This window comes from Lonchura striata, chromosome 5 (genome assembly GCF_050655825.1).
Source record: "Lonchura striata isolate lonStrDom1 chromosome 5, ASM5065582v1, whole genome shotgun sequence".
Classification (NCBI taxonomy): Eukaryota; Metazoa; Chordata; class Aves; order Passeriformes; family Estrildidae; genus Lonchura; species Lonchura striata.
In genome coordinates this window covers 37,460,800-37,473,351 of record NC_140707.1, presented here as the reverse complement: position 1 = coordinate 37,473,351, position 12,552 = coordinate 37,460,800, and the positions used below count along the sequence as shown (strand labels likewise).

Below are 12,552 nucleotides of genomic sequence, written 5' to 3'. Positions count from 1 at the left end.
GACCAGAGGGGCAGAATCCCCTCCTTCAACCTATTGGCCACAATTCATTAGAAGCTTTCATATCTCTTTAATTGAAAGGTTATTGAGGGTAGATTCCTAATCCTAAATATGTGGCTTACTTAAGTAATTTTCACTCAGGGAAAAGTTGTAAGGCCAGAAATTACTCTATTGTGTATTTTCCTGATGTGTGAGGGTAGAAGGGGAAGACAGGCTGTGGCAGCTCTGAGCATATCGTATCACCTCCTGCAGTTCTGAAGAGGTGGTTTCATACCAGATGTCTGGGAATGTTAGTAGCTGGACCCATACAATGGCTATTGATCTGCTGCTGCACAATCTTCTTCCAGAAATTTGAAGACTTTGGTGTCATTTTTACATCATAATTGGATGACACTGCATTAGGTTTGAAATATCAAGATGTTAACATTTAAGATGAATCAATATGTGCCTTGATGTTTTGTGTTTGTGGAAGTCTTCTGAAAGTAGGAAATTTATATCTCACTAATAAATATACAAACTGGGGAAACATCTACCAGTAAGCATCTTTAGCCCCTCTATCTCCAAGAAAAGGAAAATAAATGCAATTTTGTTGAAGAAAAGGCCTTCTAAAGTTATTTCATTTACGGTAATTTTGTTTGCTGATTTAGGTGCTGTGTGCCTTCACGTAGCTACTATTATGTTCTCTGGTTTGTTAATTGCTGAGGCTTCTAGAACAGATATCCATGCATTAGTGCTGTGTGTTATCACCCCCTTATCTCGAATGGCTGATAACTCTTGGCACCTTGTTGTGTACAGCCTCCCCCAAACACATATCTTTGGTATTTAGCTATCAAATAAACCCAGCAAACTCCCTCCCCTTTTCTTCTCATACTTTCCCTTTCATGCAGTGAGGAAGGTGGGGCTTGGATAAACCACTTGCTCCTCAGCAGGTGTCTCCTTAAATTTTGCAGAGGTAGTTTGTGAATCACAGCTGTTGCCTCTGACAGTGAAGTGATAATCCATCTCTGACTTGTATGCAGCTGTGAGCAGGATGGGCTCATACTGGAGTGCTCGTGAGGTAAGGATGTGAAAACTCTAGGAGCTGAAGATGGCCTGGGATGGGACTGTGGCTGGGGTTCTGGTGGGGAGAAGATGACTTGTGAGCTTTTATTCTAATTTCTTATATATATTTACTTATTTATGTAAGAATGACTTATACCTTTGCTGGTGTTAGTTGCCTTGTGGAGGCACTCTTGCTAGTGAAGTTCACCCACAGTGAGTGATTCTCATGGAGGCTGGGAACCATTCTGAAGTGCCTCACAGTAGCTTTCTGTGAATTTGGGATAAATCTGTGGCTTGACTCAAGCATTATGTCAGCTGTGCTCTTTCACAGTGCAGCATCTGCCAGCTGGGACTATAAACATATATGGTGTCCAGGTAGCTGTGCTAGAAGCCACCTGGTAGTGATGCACACGGAGGGGGGGTCACTGCCTAAAAACAGTGATTAATAGTGATGGTCTTAGTTTTATATTTGTCCATGACTGATGCACAAAAAAAATCTTGATCTCTCTCAGAAGTTGTGGGGGGCTCTTTTTTTGTTTGTTTGTTTGATGGAACATAAGTGTGAAGGAAAGCCCTAAAACTGTCTGTAGGGTTCCAGGGAATGAACATACTATGTCTCCTCCTCAATTCTGAAATTCACCTTCAGTTTGCTATGAACAAGTTATTTGATTATTCTGTGCCCTACTTTGCTGGTTGTATAATGAAGATTATAGAGCTTCTCCCCATATACATGGATATATGTTGAGATAAACGTGCATTGATGCTTGCAGATCTCAAATGGGGCATCTTAATGGCTTAAGAAATAACACATGTGAATGTCTAACCAGTCTGGTCAAAGAAACACTAAGCATCTACAAATTAATCTTTTTTGACCAAAACCTGGCAATGGTCTTTGTGTGGAAAGTATGCATAGAAAGCAAGGAAAGAGACTGTCCTCTCTGCTCTTTCCCTTAACCACTGAAACAGCATCAAGAGTAAAAGTAGAGGCTTCTTAGAGGTAGGGGGGTGAGGGGAACCTAAATCCAGACAGATGACATTAAAACATGCCTTCTCTTTTGGAGTTAGACATAAAAAACAGACCAAGATCAGCTTATCATAATTTAAGAGTGATAGGAGAGTTTGTAACTTGTCACCTGGATCAATTCCTAACTGGACTGGAAAAAGGAGAGTGACATAACTCCCTTAAGGAATGTGGTGGAGTCATTTTGCAAGCAGAGAATGGGAGAGGAACTAGAAAATGCTTCCAGTGAAGCAATAGCTAAAGTTTCAGGTACTAAAATCTGCAAGAATTAATAACTGTTTTGAGTCACGTCTGTTATTTGCCTTTCCTTCTGCATTTGACTTTTCAGCTAATGATCCATCTGAAAATATCTAGTATCTGGTTTGAGTTGGGAAGTTTTGTTAACATTTCTTCCAAAGCTGTTTTCTGGCATCTGCTTTTTTTCATGTTGTGCTGCACTGTGCTGATGGTGCCTCACTCTCCAAACAGTGCCCCAAAAAATGATTTCTTCTGTCAATGACATACATACACAGAAGACTATTCCCTCAATTTTAAAATTTTTTTAAACTCTATACAGACATGATTTTAGCCTCCAAAGGAATGCAAGCAGTTAATATTTCAATTTTGCTGGATGGCTTTGAAAATTGCAACAGGAATTTGTGGGAGAGAATGTTTTATGAGGCATAAACAATTTAACATTAATGCAGGTAATAAACATTTTCATTTTTCTGCAGAGTGATGAATGTCCCTGTTGTTCATTCTTTGTGAAAATCATAAGAATGAAAAATCTGAGAAAAGCAGATATATGTGAGTATCACAGTTTTTCTTTGTACTTTTTACTAGTTCTGTTCTGAAAGCAGAGAACATGTGTTTGTTACTGGCACTGTAACTGGTGTCTGTGTATGAAGTGACACCATGGTTTCAAATATTGATGCATAGTTGAATTTGGACTATGCTTTGAATACAGTTTTATATAAATAATACCTTTTGGTTTATAGCATGTTACTATTATTAGTGGAAATAGCAAATATCTACTGTGGTGTACTGTAAAGTACCTTAACTGCTAATAAGGTTCAGAGACAGACTGATGAACAAATTCAGGTGTTAATTTTCAGTTGCAGTTTTTTGAATTTCTTTTTACTTCAAAGAAAATAAAAGGTAGAAGGAGCATTATATATCTTATTGTCAAACAACTTATTTTTTTGTCAAAATTGCACTGAAATGTATTTGAAGTAGACTTTTCTATATAAACAAGTACCATTGAAATGTTTCTGAGGATGTGGAATGGGTAAAAGTGGAAGAGAGAAAAATCTCAGTTGTTACTCAGGTAGGAGAAACAAAGCTCAATATCTCAAATATCTGACTTAGAAAGAAAAAGTCAGGAAGAAATTGAAAGGAAGTGAATCCAAACCTTTGAATATCAAATAAGACCAGCAAGTATATTTGCCTCCATGGAGATTCCTATTAAATTCTTGCACTTCTGCCATTGTGTCCAGCACAGGGATCTTTTCCTGAAAACAGTAAGTCTTTAGAAAAAAGTGAAAGGATGTTTCAATTCCCCCTCTGTCATTTCTATGTCAGCTGAACAGTTTTCTGGCATGTTACCACCCCAAGTGAATTTTCAAGCTGCCCTAGCAGGCAGTAGCATCAAGACAACCACCTGCTGAGCTTATAACCAAACATGTACCTCTGGCCTTAAAATCAGGGATGTTTCTTTCTTTATCAGCATTTTATAATGGTTGGAAATGGTGATATTTACATTCTTATGTACAATAGAACTTCCAGAAATCCATAGCTATTTATCTTAGCTGCTTATCTTTTATTAATCTTTATCCTGTATCTTAATTTTGAGCAGATGATTGATTACCTTCAGGTTTGAAGCTGTAACACTGGAGATTTGTTTCCAAAGCCAGATGTGGAAGAAGGTCTTTGCTAGAAAGAGTCAGGAGAAGCAGTCCTAGATGACAGGGTCTGCTTCATCCATTCCCCAGTCCAGTTACCCTTCTTTATTGTATGCAAGAGAGCACCACATTTTATTTTCTCTCTGTGAATCAGGACCCAGTTACCAGTGTCACAGCAGAGACTCAGTGAGTTTTTATCTCTCCTGTGCATGTACACTCTCTCAGAACAAATCATTTTGTTAGTGGAGCCATGCCACATGGTGTGATACACCATGCACCAGAAATGAGACTGTTAAAAAGCATTACATTGAATGAGAAAACCAGTATATTTGTTTTATATTTGTTTTAATTACTATTTCTGTACAATTTAAAGTTGTTAAGAGAGACAGAGATGAGTACAGATAGTTGAAAGATGGCACAGAAATAATTTTAGCTAAAAAGAGCCATTGGTGCTCTGCTGGAGTCAGAATCTGGTTTGGGAAGACTGCCTGTCAAGCATGACTACACTTTGCTTTCCTTCAGCTGTGGCACTGCACACCTAATGAGCCCTCTTTGTGCAGACAGACTGCTACCTGCAGCATTCATGTCTTGTACATGGACTTATAACATAGGATTTAATTTTTTATTATGGGTTAGCTGTGGCAATCACCTATAATCACATTATTGACCTTTTCCCTGTGTATCAGACAAAAGGTTGTGTTTGTACATGGTGTAAGTGTAATAATAAGGATTAGGCTACTAACATGCGTTAAAGTCTGTTAGGAACAAAGCTTGCTTATGAACCAGAAGGAATTGCTTCTGGTTAATTATGAAGGTTATCAGGTAACTGTAATCTAAGTAGTACATACGATGAAGACATAGCTGTTGCAACTTCTTTTTGAGTTTGGCTAAATTTTCCTTGTGAAAATTTAAAAGAATAGTGATACCAGATCAGTCCAAAGTCTCATTTGAATTGAGAACATGTCCCCAGAACTGGCTTATAATAAATGCTTTGGGGTATGACAAACACTGAACCGTGCTCTGTCCTGCCCCACTTTTCCAAGAAGTCTGTGATTCTTGAGGTCTGTGGCTGAGAGATCTGGCTTCTGAGTTAACAGTAGTGTTTGCATTTAATTGTCATACCTCAAATTATTTGTTTCTGGAGGCCATTAAGGGATCTGATTTTGATACTTGTCATCTCACTTTGCTCTGGACAGGAACTCAGTTTCACAGGAAAACACCATTCCCAGTTTCAGGATGTTATTCTTTGGGGACATCTATAGAGTTATATTGCTAACTAAATAGTTACAGATATTTCTTTTTTCTCTTTGCCTTACATGGGCAGCAGAAATGCATGCATGAGAAAACCTGGTCCTTTTCAGGCTGGTGTGAAATGGACTTTTTTGCATATTAGTTATATTAGCCCTTACACCAAAGCAACTGCTCTCTTGTTTTTATCTCAAGAATTGCAGAATGCTAATCATTCTATGACTGCCTCTATTTCTGGCTTTAAAACTGAGACAGCTTTGTGGCTGTCACAAATCTTCATAAATATATCCAGCATTTCTGCAAAAGCTGCTTGGATGATGCAATTTCTTTGCAACTGTCCAACAGAGCCTACCTGTGGCACCAGCAGAATGAGGAGTCACTGACAGCATCAGGAGCAAAAGTCACAAGCTGAGGTGCCTGGGCTCTCCAAATTCTTGTTTTCCAAAAGCTTGTCCACCAGACAGGACCACTGGAAGAGGGCATAGTTTTTATGTTCATGTCCCACAGTTATTTCACAGAAGCCAACTTTATGCCAGGCCCTGCATTTCCACCATTTAATCATGGCACAGTTACTTTCTGTAGAGACTTGTCTGCCAGCCAAGTACCACATGTGCTGGTTATAACAAGAGCTGGATGGGTGTTGTGTAGATTCCCCAGAGCAGATCTTGTTTTCAGCGTGGCTGCCCAGACCTGCCTTGTTGTGTACTGTCCCACTGGAGCACACCCAGCACTCACTGATCCCAGAGGCTGCCACTGCAGTCACAGCAGGCCATGGGCTGGCACAGCTGGCGAATCTGGTTTCATGTGGGCCTTCAGTAGCTGGGTTCACTGATCTTCCAGGAGATAAAATATCTTCTACATTGCAAATTGGCATCTATGGAAGAGAAACATGTTTGCTTCATGGGCTACAAGTAAAATATAATTGTAACATTTTCTACATATCTGTATTTAACAGAAATACTCTATTCAGAAGACAAAAAATGTCTTTAGAATTGGTGACACATCCTAATTTGTATTTAGAAAAGTCTAAGGCTACAAAATGTTTTTCCTGGAATAGTCTACAGCTACTTTTTTTTTTTTTCTTTACTATGAAAAGATAATCTCAATCAGCATTCTCAATAGATAAAGCTTTAGGCTTCTCTTTAGCTATAGTATTAAATCTGAGCATGTTGCTATGTAATTTCCTAGCAAGCTCACAATGCTACTTGGCCTATTGATTTTAAAAGTTGGAAGGTAGTAGTACTAATGTTTTCCTTATATCACCTAAACCCTGTGTAACATCATCAAAATAACAAAACCCCTTTCAATGCCATGATCTCAGTGGAATGGACTGATTGAAGCTGTGCTGTGTATATTTCCTTTTACTTTACCTCTTACTGTTGCACCAGTGTGAGAGGGTAGCAGCAGTCTTTGTGCAAAGAGGGCACTCAGGCAACATGGGCAGTGCCAACAGGCAGCTGCCTGATCTGGCCCACTTGCTACTAATGGCACACTCGCTTTAGGGTGAAATTGCATCCTGTGGTCATTGATGTTTGCAATGGTTAAGAATAATCCTGGGATGTAGTCCTTTTAAAAAGAGGATTAGTGTCTTTTTGGGGCACCTCATTTAGCTTCCTGATGTCACTGCCTCCTCAGGCTGATTTTGCATTAGTGGAGGGAAAGATTAAAAGAGCCCAAGACAAATGCTTGGCAAGAAGAATCTGCACAAGGACAGAGAAGTCATTATGTGGATAAGTGCCAAGTTGCAACAAATTCTGTAAACAGGGATTTCCTAACTGGTTAAGAAACTGAAACGGGTATAAAACCAACCAGTAATCACAAGAAGATCCTCCCTGTGATGTCATATCCTGGAGCGGGGCTTTTTTACTGTAATTGTAAGCTGATTAGATCAAGTGCAAGAACTAATTGCATAACTACCGAGGTACCTGTTGAAATGGAGGCCTGGTCTTGACTGATGTTTGTAATAAAGTCATAACCACAGTTAATAGTAGAAGTAAGGAATGGATATTCAGTGCATATTACATGAATCAGTTTCATAGCTGTATTTCTTAATAACTGTGTTCCTTTCTGTTCAGTCTTCTCTTTGGTTTCATCCACTCATGCAAACCAAGACTGCTCACGCTCTTCCTCAGTTCATGGTTACCAAATACATACATAAACCTAGTTTTACTCAGGTTAACTGTTTTGTATTCTCTAATCTAGAAGATTCATTCTTTTTTTCAAGTCTTTGATAGCCATGATGAAGTGTAGTGTATATTGTATTATATACAATTTCACTGGACTGTATTAATGGTAAATAGTGTGGAGACAAAAAGCCTCCTCTGTGCCTTGATAGTAGCATAAGCTGACACTAAAAAGGACAATGCTATTTATAATCAAGGAGATCCTTACTTGCTCTGCACATCTCCTTACAGCTGTGGAAATACTTGCTTCTCTTCTGCTAGGTATCAGTGGGTTGTATGTAGGTGTATACACATCTTCTTGCAGCCATGCTGGCTTCTGCATGTTTCTGTGTGCAAGAACAGAAAGCTGTTCTGGTGGTCAAAGGTATTGTGTATGATGCTCCTTCATGGCTTCCTTTAGATTCTTGGTGTAGTCAAAGCAGAAGAGTTTCTCAAAACCATAGTTCATAATTTCCAAAGCCAGGGCTTCAGTGAGGACACCAGGAGCCTCATAGAGGCATTAGGAAGTTGAACTGATTTACTGATTGAGAAACTAATGAAAGTAAAGAACCTTAGGTAAATGGTATGCTCATCTCTGTCTGAAAAGGAGAGGTGAAAACAGCTACTGTGGTCTAATACTGTGCCAGTGCAGATGGCATTGCATCTTGTCCTTCCTTGAATAGGTATGAACTTTAAAGACTGTTGTGATGTTACTATGTGTTCCTAGTAGGCTTCATTATCACCTTTAGTGGGGGCTTCTAGTTAACAAGTGGTTGAAACAGCTTTCAAAATGTTATAATATTTTAAAATGTCAAAACCTGTTTTAAAACAGGTTTGAAAAGGGTGGAGGCAATGGAAATGAACAAGGGAGAAGCTTGGGTGGAGAAGAGAGGCTGGAATGAGTAGGTGGTGATGGCAGCAATGTAGAACCACATGGTGCTTTGAGAGGACACAGGTCTGTGTGGCGATTCAAGATCCTTTATTCTTCCTCTGCCATTTGGCTTTCAGAGTTAAAAGTCAGTGGCAGACTCTGCTCAGGAAGTACCACTCTAGTTTGCACTCAGAAAACATAATTATGAAGAAGTGTGTTCTTTGATTTCTGAATAGGATTTCTGTTTACACATTTCTTTGGTTTGAGCTGAGTAACTCCTTCTCACCATTTAAGAAAATGAGCTGAGCATTGCCTTTTCCCACGCTTATAGTCTCCCATATCTTCTTTGAAATTTTTGTACCTTGGAATTTTTTATCATCCTCTTTAAGGGACATATTTTACTCTGTATCCTGCTTACTGTTGCACAATTGTGTATTGAGTTTCGGATCAAAATATACTTTGCTTGACACTAAACATTAACCACAAATTGAATATCAACAAGCCTGTGTTGACAGTACTATTACTTGCTATTTGGACATTCAAAGAATTAATAAATAACAGATATTGATAATTCAATTATTCAATTATTATATCTATTGATAATTCATAAATAAGAGAAGATTTATAACAAAAGTTTACTCATTACAGGAATTGCTTAAGGATTTTTTGAGGTATTTGTTTGATGGGCTGTTGTGGTTTAGAAATTGTTCTTCCCAATTTAGTGCTCCCACTAAGACTCTCTCAATAAAGTGCCATTTGTTTCTCCCACTGGGTAGTCTGGAGAGGAGACCTGGAGTCAAAAATGGTAAAGATTATGGGTTGAGATAAGAACGATTTATTGGGAACAACAATGAGATAAGAAAGGAAGCAGTTACAATAACAATATTAATGAAGAGACTCCCTTCCCATATCTCCAAGCAATAATCTCTGGGTCCTGGCCATGCCCCCTCTTCTGCTGCAAAAATTAACCCTGTTCTGGCTGGAACTAGGACTTGGAGCAAAGGTACAGCTTTGATATTTTGTTATAAAAAATGTATTTAAATACATTTTTGTTAATTGAATCCAAATAGATTTTTTCCACCTCAGTACCTGTCTTGGTTGTTCCAGTTTCAACAAGAACAGCAGCATTTGCAGTTCAACCAGTTATGCATTATGGAGTGTGACTGATACCTGTCATTAGGGAATCATTCTTTCTCTGCCCTCTGAGCAGGGACATATTTTGGTTTATGCATCTGTCTCTCTTAGTATCCTTACCAATGGACATGGATGAACGCTGCTGAGGTGATGATTGGTATGATAAAAGCACTATAAGGCCTGTGGTATGTCTTGGTCACTGTGGAGATTTTGAACACCTGGAGTAATGCCAGGGAAAGCCTTGCCCACAGGCAAGATTCTCAGAGCTTGAGGTCCTCCATCAGTGATCCTCTCTGGAGCTTTGGACAACATTTTTGCTGAACAGAGGACATTGTAGATAAAGATGAAGAACCCAGATGTGATTTGCTATTTGTAGGAGGCCAGTGCAAAGTAGAGAGGCTACATTTGACATGGCTGTAATAGTTTGCACTGCTGATAAGATACATGAGAATGTCCCTATGGGACTATGGTGCTTCTCTTGGGCACTTTCTATGGCTGTACTCTCAGCAGGTGACAATAAAGTAGTGCCGCAGTAAATAGCTAGTGAAGGTTAAAAGTAAGATTCACTCCCAAACTTTGATGCTATTGTTTGCAGCATATTCTGCAGTTAAATTGACAATAGTTCCGAATATTTTCCTGACAAAGGTGTTCATCTTTTCTTACTTATTTAGGACCAATCTTGACCAAGAATGCCTTGTCGGGGCATTTCTGAGTCAAAATAATGATTCTTAAGGAAACACAAATTTTAGCTAAACTTTTAAAACAATTTTGTTTCTATTCCCTTCTTGGGTAAACAACATTCTTGTGATCACTTTCTGAAGAATGAAAATTTGTGAGTGTTGATTTGGTAATTCAGCTCTTTCTGGTATTGATTTTGTTCCCACTCCTGTTTTCTTTGAAATCCAAAGCATTTTTGTGTACTGCTTGCAGCCTGTTTCCAAATCTGTTTCTATGATGTTTTTTTCTCATAGTGGTTTCTTTAGATGTGCTAACTACCCTCTGTATCTGCATCAACAGTGTTGATGTCTGACCAAGACTTAGTTTTGGCCAGTTTATTTTTAAAAGGGAATGCAAGAACCTTCTTAGGAATCTTAGCTAGCTGAGATTGCACCAAATTATCACCCCAAGATGGTCTAAGGTGGAACAAAGAAAATCTGACTGATTGACCTATTTTCCAAAAAATATACAAATATACAATATACAATATTTTGAGTCTTACTGGCTGATTGTCTGAGGATGGGATTAGTGAAATTGTCAGTGGGATTATCAGTAAAAGAGTGGCAATGCTTTTAAAAAAGGATAAGCCTATGGAAATGCATGATTTGTAGTTAAGCTGTGCATAAGATTCTCTGCATTACATTGTGTTGCTTTTTGTGTTGTTTTGTTTTGATGATTGTACTGTGATAGTACCTGGAGACTCTGTGTATGGATTTAGGCCTTGTTCCTCAGACACTGTACCTGTTTAGAATGAAAAGGTGGCAAGTCTTCCAAGTTACTTAGAGTCTTATTTCATATGTGTCAAAGAAGGAGGTTTGGAGTTGTTTTGGAGACAGCACCCAGCTATGTGGTAATTGATCCCTTGGGTTGGTGCACAATTTAAAGCTGTCCTATCACTTCTTTCCCATATTGTCAACCCTGGCAGGGAAGTGGCTGAGCTGTTTTCCATGCACTATAACTGATGTGACATGATTATCCTGTTTTCTGCCTTCCAGCATAAACATGGAAATTACATGGCAGCATTTCCATATGACACCTTATAGGTTCACCTGGGCTGGCCTCATCTCTTGAAGCAGGATGAAATTTAGCTTGTCTATCACTGTTTCGTACATGTCTAAGTACTAGAACAGTCTGGAGTGAGTTACCTAAAAAATTTATAAAATCTCTCCTGTCAGTGCTAATCCTCTAGGAGCTGGAACAGCCTTCTAATTTTTGCCTCTGTTCACACAGAGAAAGAGATCATTATCCTCTTTGTATCAATCATTTGGACATTACAGAACTGATTATTTAACAAAAATGTTGTTATTGTTTGATTAGCAAACTCAAGTCTTTCAGCTCTTTCTCATATGCCAGGCTGCCTAATCAAGCCTCTTCAATTTGGGTATGTTTAATAGCTGGTAAGAGTTAAACAATTTTATGGCGGAGGGAGGAAAAGAGTGAAAGAGAATGCAACATGGAAGACACTGATTGGGCATCCACATGTTCCTCTCCAGACCTAAAATTGTATGCAAAAGGATCTCAGTGCTAAATCTCATCACCTGCACTTATGTTTAACATTGTGTATTTGGGATCTGGTCCAAAATGTAATTAAATTTGTGTTGTTTATGTAAGTTGTCAGATGCATCCTGCAACATTTTAGTTTGGGGTATAATTTGTTATTCTTGGTGCAGTGTCCTGCCTTTAATTGCTTGTTTTCAGAGTCAAATATCTTTGTCTTTAGCTGCATTCTTGTCTTAGGCTATGCTGAGACTGAGACCTCACTGGTTGCCAACTTAGTTGGTGTTAAATGGGGATCATCAGAATGTGGGACTCTGTTTTTGCACTTATTAAGGGTGAGCAGCCTTGCTAAAGACTGGACTAACCTCTCAGGTTGGTATAGGTCTTTTGTATTCAGAGACGATGAAGAACTGAACCTTCCACAACTCTATCTAGAAGCAAGTGTAAGTCACAAGTTTAACACTTCTTTGATACTCTGAAAATAATGAATGCCTTTCTTCTAAATCAGGAGTCATAGCTCATGTGTACAACAAAGAGATATCCTAGACCATAAATGAACAAATTCTCTAAAACACACATACAGCATTAGTGCATAACTTGCAGTTGCTGAAGAAACAGCCTTCTCATCTGGTGCCACTAACTATGCAAAGATCTTTTTCAAGGATCTTTTTCAAATGTTAAAAATTAATGAAAGGGTTTTTGAAAATAGTGTGTGGGAGACAGCTAAACAAGTAGTTTTATTACTAGTAAGTTGTTATCAACAGATATATTGCCTATATTCTGCATTTTAAAATTGCAAATGCAGATGTCTTTTATTGTGTGTAATTGTCACCCTGATTCTTAAGACCACCCTAAAAGCTTCCGACGGGGTATTTTTAAACATTATTGCAATGTTAAAGTAATCTCTTACCTGGTATGGGCAGTAAGGGGAAAACAAGTGCATGCTGAAAAACTGGAAGATGTTTCATGTTCAGACAGTATCAG

General features: G+C 38.6%; 1 protein-coding gene across 1 annotated transcript in view; it reads left to right on the top strand.

Moving 5' to 3' along the window:
• The first annotated feature begins 2,196 nt into the window (after nucleotides 1-2,196).
• The window catches only part of LOC110472156 (cytosolic phospholipase A2 epsilon), a 31,317-nt gene continuing 20,961 nt past the window's right edge, over nucleotides 2,197-12,552 (top strand). The window contains exon 1 of the mRNA XM_085580316.1: nucleotides 2,197-2,845. Within this exon, the coding sequence (XP_085436442.1) occupies nucleotides 2,740-2,845 (106 nt within the window). The 5' untranslated portion in view covers nucleotides 2,197-2,739. The remainder of the gene's footprint in view (nucleotides 2,846-12,552) is intronic.